At 30.7% G+C, this 19098-nt stretch overlaps 1 protein-coding gene and 1 non-coding gene across 5 annotated transcripts; one reads left to right on the forward strand and one right to left on the reverse strand.

The window, feature by feature from the left end:
- Positions 1-2683: 2683 nt before the first annotated feature.
- On the forward strand, positions 2684-2756 carry TRNAE-CUC (transfer RNA glutamic acid (anticodon CUC)). Its single transcript has one exon. It is a non-coding gene; the product is annotated as a tRNA-Glu (tRNA).
- A 2978-nt stretch (positions 2757-5734) lies between these two features.
- Positions 5735-14984, reverse strand: LOC111918241 (uncharacterized). 4 transcript variants are annotated; one of them, XM_023913917.3, is made up of 5 exons: positions 14914-14984; positions 14768-14813; positions 7505-8725; positions 7342-7367; positions 5735-6879 (listed from the first exon to the last, which is right to left on the reverse strand). In XM_023913917.3, exons 3-5 carry the CDS (start codon positions 8601-8603, stop codon positions 6193-6195), a joined length of 1812 nt encoding a protein of 603 aa, XP_023769685.1. In that variant the 5' UTR covers positions 8604-8725; positions 14768-14813; positions 14914-14984; the 3' UTR covers positions 5735-6192. The 4 variants fall into 4 exon arrangements, with proteins under 4 accessions (XP_023769685.1, XP_023769683.1, XP_023769680.1 ...); XM_023913915.3 differs by lacking the exons at positions 14768-14813; positions 14914-14984 and adding an exon at positions 9263-9721; XM_023913912.3 differs by lacking the exons at positions 14768-14813; positions 14914-14984 and adding an exon at positions 8883-9167.
- Between the last annotated feature and the right edge of the window lie 4114 nt (positions 14985-19098).

A 19098-nucleotide genomic window follows, 5' to 3' on the forward strand; every position in this document is an offset into this window, starting at 1 on the left:
TTAGAGAAGATGATATTTTTTGATTTTAAATATGGCGATTTCATTATTCATTTTCACTTCATGTAATGGTATCTTATTGATCAATCTGATAGATGGATAACATATGTAAGATTTTGGTGTTTTTTTGATGAGTGAATATTATAAAAGACCCTAGAAAGGAGACATCTAAAAAGGATTTTAAAGACATAAATTCCAATCAATGTGAAATTTCTGCTTCTTATGCACAATCCATCTAAAATAAAAAGACATAATATTAAAAAAAAAAGTTATATATTCGGGGCCTATTCTTCGCGAAAATGCAATCATTTTTTAACTTCCGTAAACACAACCACGAAGTCGACATAGTGATATCCAAAAAACCTCTTCCTGGCCGAAGAAAAAGTGATCAAATTTTGGAAAAGAATCATATCACCTATCGAGGAAATGGATGAGAATCAACATCACACCACCAGGCTATTCTCCCCATAATAGTAGAAACTACATCATGCTCCAACAAAACATGATTCATGGATTCAGCAAAATTATTACAAATAGGACAAAGGACATTCGAAACATTAATACTTCGAATAATCAAGTTATCTCTCGTTGGCAGATGATTTAAAGAAGTCTGCCAATAGAGATAAGATTATAGTGTTTAAATAAATAGAGAAATTATGTTAAAGAAGAATATCCATCATACTACATATACTTAAGTCTAAAGATTTGTCATGTCATTATAGAAAATATAGCGGTATATAATATAATTGCATCCAACACATAACAAGAACCCTATGAAATAATATGATAGCCACGTTAATGGGCAGGGTTGATCCTAAGAATTCAAATGCCCAGGACGAGACGGAAAAAATGGCCATTAGGCCTTAACGTGCAACGAATTAAATTACATATTTTTTAAAACGATGATAAACTTTATACCAATAAACATAGCAAAATCATAGTATTTTAATGAATAATTACATATCATAACAGTTAACTGACGATCCGTGAAGCTCTTCTAGTATTCTTGATAGCAAATTGGTTGAACAACTCTTCGTAATCTATACTATCTAAGATTTCGTTCTCGATAGATATCATCGTCAAACCGCTAAGTCTTTCTTGGGACATTGTGGAGCGTAAGTCAATAACTTCAATTTCGAAAAACTTCTTTCAACAGATGTCACCATTACTGGAATAGTCAACATTATTCTATATGCAATTCTTGCATTTGAGAAATAATCAAATTCTTTCAAAAACTTCAAAACATCTATAGGGTTGTTAAATTCATTGGTTTCCAATATCTCAAATAATTTCAACTTCGTATAAAGTTCCTCGGCATCAATATCCAATTTGAGGGGAATTGAAGATAAAGTATTTGGTTTTCTATTTCCACATAATTTGAGGGAAACTAAAGATACATATCTTAAGTCGTCTTGTCATCATCTTGAAAAAACACTCAAGTTTGAAGAAAGATTGAATATTGATGCCGATGAACTTTATACGGAGTTGAAATTATTTGAGACATTGGAAACCAATGAATTTAGTAACCCTATAGATGTTTTGAAGTTTTTGAAAGAACTTCAAGCATTGCATATAGAATAATGTTGACTATTCTAGTAACGGTGACATCTGCTGAAAGAAGTTTTTTGAAATTGAAGTTATTGAAATCTTACTTATGCTCCACAATGACCCAAGAAAGTCTTAGCGGTTTGACAATGATATCTATCAAAAACGAAATCTTAGATAGTATATATTACGAAGAGTTGCTCAACCAATTTGCTATCAAGAATGCTAGAAGAGTTTCACGGATCGTTGGTTAACAGTTATGATATGTAATTATTCATTAAGATACAATGATTTTCTATGTTTATTGGTATAAAGTTTATCATCGTTTTAAAAAATATGTAATTTAATTTGTTGCACGTTAAGGCCTAAGGGCCTTTTTCCGCATCGTCCTGAGTATTTGAATTCTTAGGACCTGTTCTAATGGTCGCCTTAAACATTTAATTGTGCAAGCCATAGTAACATGTAAAATATTTTGACTCGAGTATACAAGTTACACCTAACATAAGGTGTATAAAAAATTCTTATTGATTGTATATGAGGGTATACGAAGTTACTAAAACAATAAATCTTATTTATCTAAATTAAATTCTTATTGATTGTTTTAAAAAAAAAAAATCATATTTTTAGATGTATAAAGTTCATTGATTTACCTAGTGATGAGTCATAAAAAAAACTATTCATGATTCAAATACTTAATAACAAAAAAGAATAATCAACTTGAATTTGATCGATTTACCTTAGGGGGTCAATTAAAAGACCAATAAAGGATTTTTATCTTCAAAACTCCTCAGAGCTAAAACATTCGGTTTAAGATGTATATTAATTGGCTACATATTGTCATTTTAGATATTCTAGATCTACATATAAGATGTTGGCTAAAGTCTTTGTAATTTGAAGATGTTAATATTATTCATAACACAGTTCCATTTTTTTTAGTACACCAAATAGTTGCATTTATTGATACCACAAGAAAATTTTGAAATTCCTGAAAATCACATTATCGTACCTAGAAAGATAAATTTTAAAAACTGACGGAAAAACATAATTTGCGGAAAATTAATATATACAGATTTTAATATTCTTTAATTTTATCCAATCTTTAGTATCTTCTTTTAACAATTTAAAAAATTACAAACAGAATTCCGTTGTAGTCTAGTTGGTTAGGATATCCGGCTCTCACCCGGAAGACCCGGGTTCAAGTCCCGGCAACGGAATAATTTATTTTTATATAAGATTTTCAAGTTTCACAAACTTCAACTAAATTTATAAACTTGTCATTTTCTGTCCCTCCAATTGTCTTAATTCTCAATCATTCACTGCACTTGAAATATTCATGGCACTTGACTACTTATAGTTGTATCGCCTTCAATATTCCAGTTTTGCTTCTAATTTTATTTTCCCATCATATCACGTCTTTAAATTTTATATTCATACAAGAAAGTGTATTAACTAGTAATAAAATTTTAAAATCAGATTTATTGTGTTTAAAATTTGAGTAAGTTATAGAATGGTCCATGCATTTTGGTAAATTTGCAGGTTCGGTCCAATTTTAGATTATCTTGCTTGGAAAGTCTTTGTGGTTTTAATTTCATGCAAATTTGGTCCTTCCAACTTACACCATTATATATGAGCCTATAAAGTGTTAAATCTTTGAAAAATGACCATTATACCTTCATTTTTTCCCCATTTTAACTCACCGTTACATTCATTGGTCATCTTCTTCTGGATAATATGATGTTTGCAATGGTGCTAGGTTGGCATCCTCATGATTCAATTGCTTCGCTCAAATGCTACAATCTACACCCAAAGTTTCAAGGTTTGTGATGGTTCGATTAGGGCTTGTTCCTTTCAATCTCTCTTTTCTTGAGAATCTATCTACTCCTCTAATAAACAAAACCCAATTATGCCGCATGGCAGTTTTCTAAAACTCTACTTTGCTACATGGCATATTCTGCTCAAGTCTACGTCTATAATTCGTTCCGATAAAATCTGGACTTTAAAACCAATCTCACGTAGATTTTTCTTCTAAAATTTTGTGTATGTATGTTTCTGAAACAAAATAACGATGACTGCTTCAAATTTTTGTAATTTAGCTTTCAGAATTTTCATAAGTACTAAAATTTATTGTATTGACGAAGTGTTCATATATTTACGGATGTGTCCAAGTGTACATGGTCATGGTTTTTCTGAAGTTATGCTTGAATAAGAGTCTACAAGTTGTCCTCCTAAAACAATCTGAAAGGTTTTTGTTTTTTCTTTTGATGATTTGCATATTTGTTACAACATTTTCTTAATAATATAGATTTTCATTGATCATTTTTGTTTTTTTCAACCAAATGATTCAGAAAAAATCAAAGCAATGCCCTACACATACTAATGCTTTTCATTGATCATTTTTTGTTTATGTGTTTTAATAAGAATTTAGGTTAAATGAATATTAAACGAAAATCGGTCAAAATGCTGAGACTTAAATTAGTTTTGATGATTATATATACCATGTTCAAATCAGGTGAGAAAACAACCTATATAGCATTCTTGTGCTTATCTGTGATAAAAGAACAAATGGAAATAGGAAAACAAGGTTGGGGTCAAGGGACCTCGTGTATTAGAGAATCTTATATAGGTCACACCCCACTAACTTTGATATATATTTATTTTACATTAGAGCACCAAGAATTAAACAAAATTAATAGTACCACTATATAAAAGTATATGCATTTCAATTAATATGTGTTAAGACTTTGATATTCAGACTTCACCATTTTTCCATAATTTTAATGTTCACTGATAGTACATGGGACTATTTTAACTGCTTGAACGGAACAAAAGATAGTCTTATCATACGAAGGATAGTTTCACCTGAAAGATTATTTCCTTTATGATACATAAGTGAAATGTGTATATATTACTATTATATAAAAGTATGACGTGATTGGCCTAATTTAGCATTCCTATAATATATAAAATTGTCTTTATGACAAGTTTATAATATGAGAAAAATGCAGGAAATAGCAATTTACTTTATTATTTCTATTACTGTAAGCAATTTACTTTACTCTTTCCCTACAATAACAAGGTACTTACATATTTTTTTTACCAATAATACCAAGGTACTTACATTGTCTCTTAAACCTTGGCTCAATGATTCCCTTTATGATGGTTTCTCATTAAAACTATACTTGTGATTAATTGTTTTGTTTACCATTCTTATAATCAACTATTCTTTTCAAGTAAAGTATTTGTTAATAGTTGTTCCATGGATGGTGCATGTTAGAAAGATTTCTAGAAAATTGTTTGTGATATAAAGAAAAACTAAATTGTTTGTTTATTTGCAAAATAGTCATGGTCAGAAAATAGTTGGGATCTTTGTTTAGGATATATGTTTATTGTCAGTTTAGAATAACATTTACCATAGTTCTATAAGTTTTTTGAATTTAGCATGGTATTAACAAAATTTCATTAACCTGATATTATATTACATATACTTACACATTTATTATAATAATAATCATTCATTAACACAACATAGTTATATTTTACTTTTATTTTTAATTAAATACTACAATTTTGCAGATCAAATTGTTATGGTTATTTTTTTACTTTTACATAATATTTCATGTTTTCTTACAATCAAAGGTATGCTATATTTTTTTGTTGGTATTTTATTTTATTTTTTGTCTATATAACAACTATAAATATCAACCGTGGTTTTCACAGGTTATAACCTAGCTAATTATAAAATAAAACATGAGTGTTAATTACACACTCTACAATGAGAATTAGAAAATAATAATTGCTCACTTTGTCCCTTTTAATCTCTCTTTTCTTGACATAGGCGAATAAGAAAGGGGCAACGAAGGGTATGTTGGTGTGAGAGGCTTCTACGATTGACCAAGAAAATAAATGATTTATTAACAAAGGAGACTTTTAGTAACCTCGTGATTTGGGGTTAGAAGCTTGTAACCTTAAAAGTGTAAATTAGACCATTAACAAATTTAAGTGATATTTAATAACAAAACAAAGTGTTAAAAAATATTAAATTAATTATAAAATAAAACATTGTTGATTTATATGTACTTAATACCCTAATTTTAACGGTGTAACAAAATGTAACCAAGTTGATTGGCCATGTAATGACATGCAAAGTTGAACTAAAATTCAGAGACTATTTTTGTAATTTACTATTGTTAGATTAACAATCCAAGTACCAAATTTCCATAAAATGAAACCAAGAGTGTTGTCCATACAAATAAATCAAAGATCAACAAAACGTGAGGATTTCACCAACTTGTATGGACAATTTCTACAACTTACTCTACTAATTACATTGCAAAAAGACTCCACAATAGGAAAACACAAATCACAATATCCGGGTTTAAATCTAAAACCTCTTTGATATTCCTACATGTCACCACCAAACCACTTATGCATAAACTAATAATTATGTTAATAATACCTCAATAGCAACCACTAAAAGGTTTGTAGGCTAACTTAATTCCATAAAAACACCGACATTACCATAACCAAAATGAAGTTATCAAGTAGATACAAACAAACCGACTCCAACAAAAAAAAAAAAAAAAAAAAAAAAAAAAAAAAAAAAAGAGACCTAAATTACCGTTTTCTTGCATACTGTATGAAACCTATATATTACTCAAAACCTTTGGTATTCCAAACCATAAACGATTCCCTTTTCTGAAACTTACACTGTTGAAACCCACTCATGGCCTTCCCCATCAACGCCATTGCAGCAATACTCGGAAACTGCTTTTTCTCATCTTCCTCCGGAGGCCCCACTTTACAGTCTCCCTTTTCAATTCTTTCCACCACCGGACTCTTTTGCCCCTGATTACTACTCCATCTTTGAATCCAAGCATTCGAAAGTCCAACAACCTCTTTATTATTATTATTATTATTATTATTATTATTATGACGATCACTAGATTCAGCTATCACAGTTTCTGATGGTGGGCCCACTTTTACTTTTGTAAAAAGCTTGTTTTCAGGTGAAGTTTTTGGAAGCAAACTTGACCCGGTCAGCTTGAGGCGTTTGATCCAACGGCTACCTGGCTCTGAACCATGGTTAGTTGTGTGGCCACATGAGTTTGAGTTTGAGTTAGTTGTGTGGCCAAGGTTGATGTCTAGGCTTTGTGTTCTTGATGTGCATGGGTCGCTTTTTTCTTTTTCTTTTTCTTTTTCTTTTTCAGTTGAGCTTGATGAAGCTGGGAGAGAGGATATTTCTAGGTTAATATCCGGGAGTTCCATTTTACGTTTTCTGTGTGTGTCTTTTGGTTTTGACAAGGGTAAAATGGGAATATTTGACTCCATTGTCATCTCCTGAAATGTTACAAAAAAAAATGAATGAGTTCAATGTTGGCAACTTTTTCACAGTGGATTTATGCAACATTGTAATAAGAATAAAATGTTTTGATTTTATAAATGACTATTTATGCAACAATGTTTTATCTTTTTACTAATTATGCAATAATGTTTCAGATTTTTTATAGATGCTTATCAGTGTAACAATGTTCTACTTTTTTTTTTTACCAATTTATGCTTACAACGTTTCACTTTTTTACCAATCTATGCTTACAATGTTTCCTTTCTCCATCAAACTTTACTAAAATGTTTCACTTTTTTACCAATTTATGCATCAAATTTTCACCCTTTTACCAATTAATTGCTACTATGGAAGTATATATTTTAACCTAAAATTAATCTATTCCCAGTTGGACACCTAAAAATCAGAGAAAAATCAAGAAAAAGAAACCAAAAAGGGTTTAAGGTACAGTAATGGACCTTGGTTCGTGGGGAGAATTGTACACCTGTAATAAAAGATAAGAAAATGTAAGTTAACTACTGATGTCAAAAATTTAAATAAAAATGTCACATCAATAGCAACAATAGATATGAAAAAAGAATCCTATCAATTGGATAAAGGATGTGGTTCAAAAAAGCTTACCAGAAAGATGATTCTCCTTGAAAGATTCCATATCCATGGTGTCAGTATCAGCTGATGACTCATTTTTTTGAACATCTTCAATCTTTTCCTGAGATTCTTGATCTGAAGACTCCAAAAGTTGAAGCTTTACCCCTCGTTGACTATTAGCAAAATATGCAGGGCTGCGGTTGACCTCCCTTACAGTTTCTTCTTTAAGCCGAGTTGATACCATGGACTCCCTAAAGATCTGCTTTTCTTGATACACTTTAACATCAGTTTGTTTTGTGATTAACACACTGTGAGTTGTCCTGGAAAAACTGTGAAGACCCTCTAAATGTGAAACATTTTGAAATGACTGCATTGTCCCTGGTTTGATCACTTCTGGACAACTTTGATGTGGAAAGAATCCCATTCCAATATGTTTTTGCATCCTTTTGTATTGTTCTGCAATTAAAGAAGGTGAAGAATTGCTGCTTGTAGAAGGGTCAGTCTTCAAAAGGGATACATTATCTTGTCTTAAAAAAGATGACATCTTGTGTTCTTGTTCCATGGCTACTGAATTAGTTTTTGGCAAGTGGTTTTTGGATGCGAAAATGGTTTTAAGCTGGCTGATGTTTTCTGGTCCATGGGTTGTTTGGCTTTCACCAAAAAACATGTGATACTTCACCTGTTCAGAAGGAATTTGTGATGCTTCTTCACGTTGAAAATGACATTCTCTTGATGAAGATCCTATATTCAAAGCAGCTGCTGATTTCATGTGAGAAACTTGAGGTCCTAATGCTTGAGCTTGACCTACTTCGTTCATTATGAAACTTCTCCCACTTTCTTGACCTCGTTTGAAAAATGGGAAAGATTGAGTACCTGGTTTCTTTAAACTCATTGCTAATTCCAAGTCGTTGATCCCTTTTGAAGATCCACAGCTATCAGATGCTATGTCAACTCCCTTTGTGTGTATCTTCATATCAAGATCATCTTCTTCTTTTCGAATAAGGCGAGTTGAAGGAACATGTGTGCTTGATTCAAATCTTGTTCCTGTCCAATGTGTGAGCCATGCAGATTGGTGAGGTTCTATGGATTGTACAGCTTTTCCGTTGTTGTTGGGATGAGATTTCTCAGGCATGATGATTGGAACTTACAGCTTGCTATAAATATACCACCAATTCACCTTCAAGTCTGACAAGAACTTAACTAGACTGTTCAGCAATGTCACTTTCAAGTTGCACACTTCAGAGCTTCATCTACCTAGGATGGAAACATTCAAGAGAATAAAAGAGTTAAACTATGATCACGTCAGAAGAAATGAAGGTCTAGAAAGGAACATAGACTCTTAGATTAGGACCCAATAATTACACATGGCTTCATAGATGCCCTAGTTTTTGCGTAAAAACCACTGTCTTACTATTCTTAATTTTACATGATTTAATTCTTCATATCCCTTCAGGTGTTACGAGTAATAGCTAGGATTTGAAATCCAGACAGATTTTCATCCGTTTTCTACTCACAAACTCGAATTCCACCCTGCCAAACCCTATCGCAACTTCCTTCCAACCATTACAAAAACAATTTATAATTTTACAAAGCGTCAACGCCTCAACCTCTCAATTTTCTGCACAAAATTGAAACGGAAAAAGCTAACAAAACAAGGTAAACACGATCGCACAAACAGTCAAAGAAACAATTGAAATCTTACGGCATCTACAAAAAACATATGAGCATACAAATTGTCATTTTAGGTTTCGGATATGCCAACAGAGTGTCGAAATTTAAAATCAAACTTACTTGTGATATCGACGAGTTGGAAGATTTACAGAGAGAATTTAGCAGATGACTACGAATTATAAGGTGGAAAATGATGTGATCTATAGGAAGACACGACAAGAAATCAGAGCCGCAGGATATTATTCGTTACAGTCAGGGCCGTACGGGGAAGAAGATAGAGATGAATATGTGGCCGAGGCGATGCCTGTCCATGATGCATACATAACATGTCATATGTGTGTATGTATATGATGGTGCAGAGGAAGATGAAGAAAACGAGAGAAGGGAAAGAAGGAAAGCTATTAGCACCCAATTTATAGGTCAAAAACCACCTCGATCAAAACAATTTTGACTTTGGTAAAATAACTCAGTTGGAGTAACGTTGTCTTGATTTTCTTCCTACCCCGTCAAACAATAAATTTATCATAAGATTTAATAATTTTAACATTTTTATCCTTATAGTTAAAGACATATTTTCAGTTTATATCCTTTCTTATTTTAAAAAAATTACTTTGAGTCCTTCTTACTTCAATTTACTATATATTAATATTTAAACTTTTTATATATATATATATATATATATATATATATATATATATATATATATATATATATATATATATATATATATATATATATATGAGTAAACTGCATAAATGGTCCCTGTGATTTGGGGTAATGTACGAATTTGGTCCATAACTTTTTTGGACCGTTTCTATTATATCATTTTGTTGCGCGTTTAGTCCGATCTAAAAATACTGTTATGCCCTTATTAACCATTTTAATTAATTTTTTATTCACAAGTTATTAATAAAATTAAAAGATAATAAAACTCCCACTCCTTCCATTTATCTTCATCAACGTGCAATTGACCACCACTTTCTTAAACTCCTTCCTCCCTCTCTCTTCTCTAAATTATTTATATGTGGATTTTTTATTTAATGTTTTTTACTCATTTTTTGAATATAAAAAAACGAAATATGATATTTTTCGTATTAGGCAAAACTAATAACTATATTTATATTTATGATCTTTTAACTTACACTACATTTACAATAAATACCTTATCATTATTTCAATGTGGTGTAAAGATATTTATTTAACATATTTTTTAGACATCGTTTCGTCCATCCAGCCAAAAATCAAATTGAGATCAAGGAACACATGAATGTTGATTTACAAGAATCGTATCCAACGCATAGAGTTTTGTCACTTTGACGTCCCAACATATCATAACGTTTTACTAGATGAGAAATAATGTATAATGCTCAACTTGATACCTATATTCCATCAAATGCACCATGTAATAATTATAATCTTCATATAGTTGATGTCTCTGATAATTAATTATATTAATTTATATATTATTAACATTACATATTTTATTGTTAATATTAACGTATTCTATGTAAAAATTAATCAACTAGGTGGGACCAAGACAACCCCTATCGGTTAAGGAATAATCGTAGATTAATATGAGCTTAATCAATATAGAAATTAAAACAAAATATTAATATGAAAATAATCAAAGATAAATAAAAGTACAATCATTATTATAGTTTATAACAAATCCATTTTGTATGTATAGATAAATAAAAATACAATAATTTTTTTTTGTCTTTTTCGTTACATCATTCGTTTATGTGTTTTAGTTTTTTATTTTGTTTTAAGAGGTTTTATTGTTACTTTTTAAATGAATAATCTTAACTGTTATAATAAAAAAAAATTTAACTATCAAAATAATAATTATATTTTAACAACTATTTGTTAAAATAACAATTATATTTTATCAACTATTCGTTTAAAAAGTAACAATAAAATCTTTTAAAGCTGAATAAAAAAAAATAAAGGATATAAACGAATGATGTAAACGAAAAACACATAAAATAACATTAAATTATTATATCTGATGTTTAATAGTTATCCGTGGTTCTATTTTAATTTTTTTATTCGAGAAAAAGATAAATAAAAAAAAACGTTGTATATTGTACCGAGCAAGACGTAAAAAAAAATATTAAATCGTATATTCGATTAAGACGTCAAAAATATTAAAAGATTTTTAAACTACAAAAACAAATATGAATAAATAAAAGTAAGAATAAATAACAATATGATATATATAATTATATAATTAATTTTGAAAAATGAAAATAGTTTTATAAGAAATCTATACAAATTCAATTAAAATAAAGAACAAATAAATTTTTTATATAATAATAATAATAATAATCAATTGTTAAAAGAAAAAAGAAAAAGAAAAAAGAAATAATAAGTTATTCATTTATATGAAATAATGACTAAAACCGTAATATTTATAAACTACAAGGATATAACATATTAAATTGTAAATTTAGGAACCAAAACTATAAATCAAATCAAAATACAAGTACCATTTCTGTAATTTACTTAAAAAAGAACATGAAAATGATTTTGAAAAGTAGACACGGTAAGAATCATTACATTTATAATATTACTTTAATTGAATTTACTGGCAGTGGTTTTGTGTAGGTGGTTTTGACTTTTTATCGGCTTCCCCAGTGAAGCCGAGCTGATCCAGCCGCCCGTCTTTGTCTAAAACTACTACTTAACGAGATGGTTTTTAATTATATGTATGTGTCAGTGTATGTGATTTAGTTGTGATTAACATTACAATCAGGCAATCTAGGAATATTAATTAAACTAAATAATTATGTAATCTCATTTTAAAGAAACTAACCATATATTTTTTTTTTCAAAATGGCTGTTTGTTAAAAAAAAATCTCATTATTTCTAGTTGCACCCTACGGAACACGCATAGCACTTGCACCCAGTTTTGTGTTCAATTTAACGAAATTTTTTTTTTGTGAAAATGAAAACAAAATAAAAGAAAATTGTCTTCTTACGTTTCATTAAAGGAATGAAGTTAAGAGAAATAAAATGATCATTTTCTCTCCTAATTTTCCTTCTGATTTAAGAGGATTTGAGAAACAAATAAAAATGATTAATTTATTTTACACTTCTCTCCAACTCGGGAATACAAAAGGAAATTTTATTTCTCATTTCTTTCTATTATTTTCTCTCCTGACTTTCTTTTCTCTTTTTTTTTTCTTTTGTTAAACTCGAGAACTAGGCGTTGGTCTTTCAGGAACCAACGACCCGCCTCTCTCCCTTAAATGTTTTCTTCCATGTCCATTCACGAAACGACATCAATCGAATGGATAATGGATACAAGAGCTACCCACCATGTGCATGTTAATGAAGCTATATACTTGAAACTCTTAGACATAATATCACTTATCATTCGACTTTAGTCAGTAACGGGTCCTCAATTTCTGTAACAAAGAACAAACAATTGAATATACTTTGTTCTTGCGTTCTCAACCTTTCAGGTGTTCTCATTTGATTCTTTCACTATATATATATATATATATATATATATATATATATATATATATATATATATATATATATATATATATAGCGCCGGTTAGGGATGAAAGTGGGTCCAAACTCGGACCGGATGGACCCGGACCCGGAAAACCCGGAACCGGTTAACGGGATTTTATAGAACCGGAAACCGGACCGGTATATAGGAACTGGTTCCAGTTCGGTTCCAGGTAAAGTAGGTCTAGAACCGGAAAACCCAGAAACATCAAAGTGGGTAGGTTGGAACCGGATAAAGTGGGTTTAGACCCGGAAAACCCGAAAAAACCGGAATATTTTTGTAATTACTTATTACTTAGTGGGTTGAACTTTGAAAATTTTCATATTGATATCCCGACTTTGGGGGGCTGTAACTTATTGAATACGAAACCACAATTAACAAAATTAGAGTCTAAAATCATGTACAAACTCTAAAATACACTCTGGAAAAACTCGCATGTCAATCCGAATTTAAACGAATGAGATATACTTGTGTTAATATTTTCACATAATACAAAATACAAAAACAAATAGCTGAAAAGTTGAAAATTTTTAGTTTTGATATCCCGATTTCGGAGGACTGTAAATCATTGAATGTTAAACCAAAAATGACAAAATTATAGTCTAAACTCATGTACAAACTGTAAACTAGAAGTTGGAAAAAACCACATGTCAATCCGACTTCAAACGAATTAGATATGCATGTTTTAAAACTTTCACCGAATACAAAAAAACTAAAAAACTAAAAACTTTCAGTTTTGGTATCTCAACTTTTGAGGACTGTAAGTCAATGAATATAAAACTAAATATGACAAATTTATAGTCTAGAATCATGTACAAACTCTAAACTACATGTTGGAAAAAACCGTATGTCAATTGGAGTTGAAACGAATAAGATATGCATCCTGTAAACGTTTCACAAAAACTGGTTCCGGCCCTAAAAGTGGTTCCGGTTCCAAAAACCGGTTCCGGATTTTAGACCCGGTTTACCCGGACCCAATGGACCCAAACCCAGATTACCCGGAACCCGGATAAAGCCAATTTTTAAACCCGGAACCGGACCCGGTTCTATATATTCCGGTTCTAACGGGTCCGGTTCCGGTTCGGTTCCGGTTCCGGTCCGGTTTTCCGGTTCTAAATCTCATCCCTAGCGCCGGTCCAAAGAATTTTTAGGGCCCAGGTTTAAGTATGATATGATGATACTAATTACTAAAGCAAAACAATTAGAAATATATTTAAAATACATATATTCAAACAATAAATTCATGACAAGAAGGGACTAAAATCTCTCTCTCTCTCTCTCTATTTCACTCACTCTCTCTCTCTCTCTCTCTCTATATATATATATATATATATATATATATATATATATAAGTCAATTTGATGCACTAATTCAGGCATATTAGTACGATTACGATTTACCACAGTCTTTTACCAAATCAAACAAAATTTCTTGAGTAAATTAGTCCTTATGGTTTGGGGTAATTTGCATGCTTGGTCCCTAACTTATTTTTTTAACTCGGAAGGTCCCTATGGTTTGTTTTTGTTATGCGTTTGATCCCTACTGTTTATTTTTGTTACGCGTTTGGTCCCTGTCTTATCTAAAAAGACTACTATTTAAAGAGGAAAAAATGATGGGGTAGGTGAGGTAAGGTCAAGGGGTGGGATTAGGGGTGTGCTTATTTAAATAAATTAAAAAAATCAAGGGCATAATAGTCTTTTTAGGTAAGATAGGGACCAAGCGCGTAACAAAAGCAAACAGTAGGGACCTTCCGAGTTAAAAAAATAAGTTAGGGACCAAACACGCAAATTACCCTAAACCATAGGGACCATTTGTGTAATTTACTCAAATTTCTTTTTGATTGTAATGCCAAGCTCGATTATTTCAATTGAAACTCAAACATAATGCCCTAGGATCCTAAAGCAATAACCAAAAGTCTTCCTTATCAATTATAAGTGAAAGCAAAATTTGTCCATCGTGCCAAACATATCTTTTTATCTGATTACAAATGAAAAAAAGATTAAAGCTCTCAAAGTTAAATCAATTCTATCATGTATTATCATCATTTCTTAAATCTTAAAATGATTCAAATCCTCAAATTTCAACGCAAATTGAAGACATACCTCATAAGCGAATCATGGGACTAAGAATTGGATTAATTTTTTGCACCTGAGATGGCAGATGAAGGATTAAATGATTTCTAATGAAAAATCAAACGGATTATCAAACCAGATTTGATAACTCATAAATTGAGATTTTTTCTTCTAACTTTATTGATACTTGATAGCCAGTTACTTCAATTTCCTTTGTACAATTACCATCCGTTGAGAAGCAAAATCAATATAGGAATTGGATTTGAACCTATAAGAAAACATACCAAACTTTATATGAGATACGTGGCCATTTGCAGACCACACTTCCTATATGAGTTCAGCCACTTTATATGAGATACGTGGCCATTTGCAAACCCAACTTTCAATTGTTTGTTTATTATTTATTAATATTTTATTTAGAATAAGAAAACATACCAAACTTTTAATTGTTTGTTTAAATAAGTATTAAATAAATAATCATATATAACCTATAAAATAAATTGTATTAACTCATTAATAGATGTTTGTTATGGATTATATATTAAATTATTAAGTTATTTTGGATTCAAGTCCCTCTTTAGACGGTTTTGATCTGATTTAAAGTTTTGATTCATATATTTACGTTAAATTTCTGTAGTTTACAAATATTACAGTTTTAGTCCTTATTTCATATAAAAGAATAACTTATTATTTTTTTTTCTTTTTTTTAACAATTTATTATTATTATTATTATTATTATTATTATTCAACAAATTTATTTTTTCTTTATTTTAATAGAATTTATATAGATTTCTTATAAAATTATTTTTATTTATTTTTAAATTAATTATACAAATTACATATATCATATTGTTATTTTTTTCTTATCTTTATTTATTCGTATTTGTTTTTGTAGTTTAAAAATCTTTTAATATTTTTGATGTTTTAATCGAATATACAATTTAATATTTTTTTTACGTCTTGTTTGGTCACAATATACAATGGTTTTTTTTATTTATCTTTTGCTTGAATACACAAATTAGAATATAATCCTAGATAACTATTAAACATCAAATATAATTATTTAATGTTATTTTATGTGTTTTTCGTTTACATCATTCGTATATATCCTTTATTTTTTTTATTTAGCTTTAAGAGATTTTATTGTTACTTTTACACGAATAATCTTAAATATAAGAAAAAACAACTATTAATAATAAAATGCAACACTAGACACACATATAGTTGTAATTGAGCTTTTTAAATATGTTTTTTCTTGACGTTAATAATAATAAAAGAAAAAAGACTATGCCCTGTCGATATATGACGAATATCATAACTTTACAAATTGTCTATGTAAAGATTAATCAATTAGGTGTCGCCAAGACGTCGACTAATCCCCTAAAGAGTTATCGGATATTAATACGATCTTAATCAATATAAAAAATAAAAACAAAATATTGAGATGAAACTAATCAAAGGTAAATAAAAATACAATGATTATAATAGTTTAAAGCAAATCTTTTTTTATTTTAAGAAAATTTAATTTAAATATTATAATATAAATAACTGAAAAATAAAATATGTTTAGTAATGGTTAAAAAGCTAAATTATATAATTATAAATAATAATAAAAAAATAATATTAATGTAGCTACATGCAAAATTGATGAGTTTTGAATAAATATACAAAAAATAATTTATTAATATTTTTTAAGTATATATATATATATATATATATATATATATATATATATATATATATATATATATATATATATATATGCGCTAGCTTTGAGGTATGGAGTATCATTTAATATTGTAAGAAAATCTATTTAAAAAAGAAGATAGGTAAAGGTAAAAAAGAAAACAATAAAAAATTAATATGTCAATGGTTTTGACTTTAAGGTAGTAATGGTTTTGACCAAAATTTCGGGTGCCATTAACAACACCTGTCGGGCGTACGCATGTGTACGCTCAGCGTACTCATGTGCATAGAAGGAACGCAAAGGCCACCTAGTACGCTAGGCGTACTAGGCTCAAAGTGTAAACCATAATTGTCTTGTGATTCACTATTTAAGGAACATGATGACCTCATTTCAAGCCACCATTTCCAGCCTTCAACTCCCCTCAAACCCTAAATCTCGTTTCCATAGCTTGTGTGGCATTTGTGGCTTAGTGAGTGTTCTTGTGGAGTTCTTTTGTGAAGAAGGAGCCTTGAAGGAAGAATAGTTGGTGTCCAAGCTTTTGGATCTGAGTTTTTCTGTGGTTGGTACATCATCTAGAGGTATCAAGCTCAAAGCTTTCTCATTGTTTTGATTAGCTCATGTTTTGGTCCATTTTTAGGGTTTTATGTCCCAAGATTGAAGCTTTATGAGTTTGATGAACTCCAGAGCATAATACCTGTCCTTTTAGGTGTTTTTAGTTGTTCCGATTCATAAAAATGAGATCCTGGTCGTCAAGATCTCTCCATGCATGAGATATGTGGACCTTTGTGAGTAAAGGATTAGAGTTTATGAGTTTTAGAATTGTCCAACCATGCTAAGGCTTAAAGTCACCAACTTTTTGAAGTAATAGGCTCTAGTTAGCCCATATATGATATTGTAGCAATTGCCTTAATAGATTAAGACCAGGAGAGTAATAAAAGTGAGTATGTGACGTATGTCGTGCTTACCCCAAGTTACGCGCATCGTAGCGCTGAGTCCACCCCGATGCATGCATGACCAGTTGTACGCCCAACATAGAGGGTTGTACGCCCAGCGTGCGCGCTGGGTATGACATCCCCAATTTCTCGGCCAGAAAAGACCGGTTTGTTTATGCTTTATTTTAAAATCAGAGTAATCGTTTAAAGAAAACGGTTGCGGAATTTGTTCCCAAACAAAATATGATAAAATTTATCAAAACGTTCCTCAAAGAGAATGTGTTTTCATTAAATAATAAAACCTCGGGATGTCATGTTCCGATACAGACCAAAAGCATAAACAATATAAAATAGACCTTACAACAGTTATTTGTAACTACTGATCTATAATCCAAAATCTCTCATCAAGTCCACCAATTTATACTCTTGTGCCATTACCTGTAATGCAAAGAAAACTGAGTGGGTCAGGCTTGGGAGCCTGGTGAGCATGTAGGGTTTTCAACCCACTATAATACATTTATTATATTGAATTATCAAACAATCAACCCAAATACTCATTCCCATTATCTCCTTTATTTTTTAAGGATTTATCCTAAGAATCAACTATCCTTTAACCATTTATTCCTAAGGATTGACCTAAGGAATTGACACAAAGTCCACCACTGCCAAGGTCCACAAATTACGATTGGTAAACACTTAGTTCAACATACTTAACAAACACCTAGTTCTAACACTCCTAGTGAACCATTAATTCAAAACATCTGGTGAATACTTAGTTCTAAAACACTTAGTGAACACACTCAGTTCAACAACACCAAGTGAACACATCTAGTTCAAAAAGACTTAATGAACACATTGAGTCCAAAAATACCAAGTGAACACATAGAGTTCGGAAATAACTAATGAACACATTGAGTTCAAACACCAAGTGAACACGTAGAGTTCAAAAATACCTAATGAACACACTGAGTTCTAAAATACTTAATGAACACATATAGTTCAAAATACCTAATGAACACATTGAGTTCAAGGACACCAAGTGAACACATATAGTTCAAAATACCTAATGAACACATTGAGTTCAAAACACCTATTATTTCGTCTCACATCAACTATTTCATCTACCCATGTTCTACCCAACATATTTGTAGATGCAAACACATATAAAGTTTAAATCTTTTAAAACATGTATAACACATTATTTCAACATTTATCTCAAGTAAACAAACAATGTATAAACACCTAGCACATACTTCATAGCAAATACTTCATATCTATGCGGTAGAAGAAAGTGAATATACATTCACACATATAACAACAAAATATACACATAACACGTATTTCATATAAAATACTTCGTATTTATGCGTTAGAAGAAAGTAACCACACACTCACTTGATCAGAAGATGATCGGACAGCACTACAACTTGCAGAAGTAGTAATCCACAGCAGATCTGGAAGATCTCCACAAAAATCGAACTTCTCGCGGGCAGAGCTTCGGCTCGGGAACCGCACTTCTCGGGATCTTCGGGATCTCGGGACTTGCCTCGGGGCTAGAGAATAATACCGGGGCTTCGGGGTATTTCTGGCACGCAAAACGATGCAAAACGGGAGAGAGAAGAGAAGAAATTGGCAACCCTAAACGGCTGGCCCTTCAAATCTATTTATAGGGCAAATTTGGCCCTTGCTACGTCGTGGCAACCTTGTTCCACGTCGTGGGCTTGGTCGTCACTGCATGCGTC

Source organism: Lactuca sativa, chromosome 9 (assembly GCF_002870075.4).
Source record: "Lactuca sativa cultivar Salinas chromosome 9, Lsat_Salinas_v11, whole genome shotgun sequence".
Classification (NCBI taxonomy): Eukaryota; Viridiplantae; Streptophyta; class Magnoliopsida; order Asterales; family Asteraceae; genus Lactuca; species Lactuca sativa.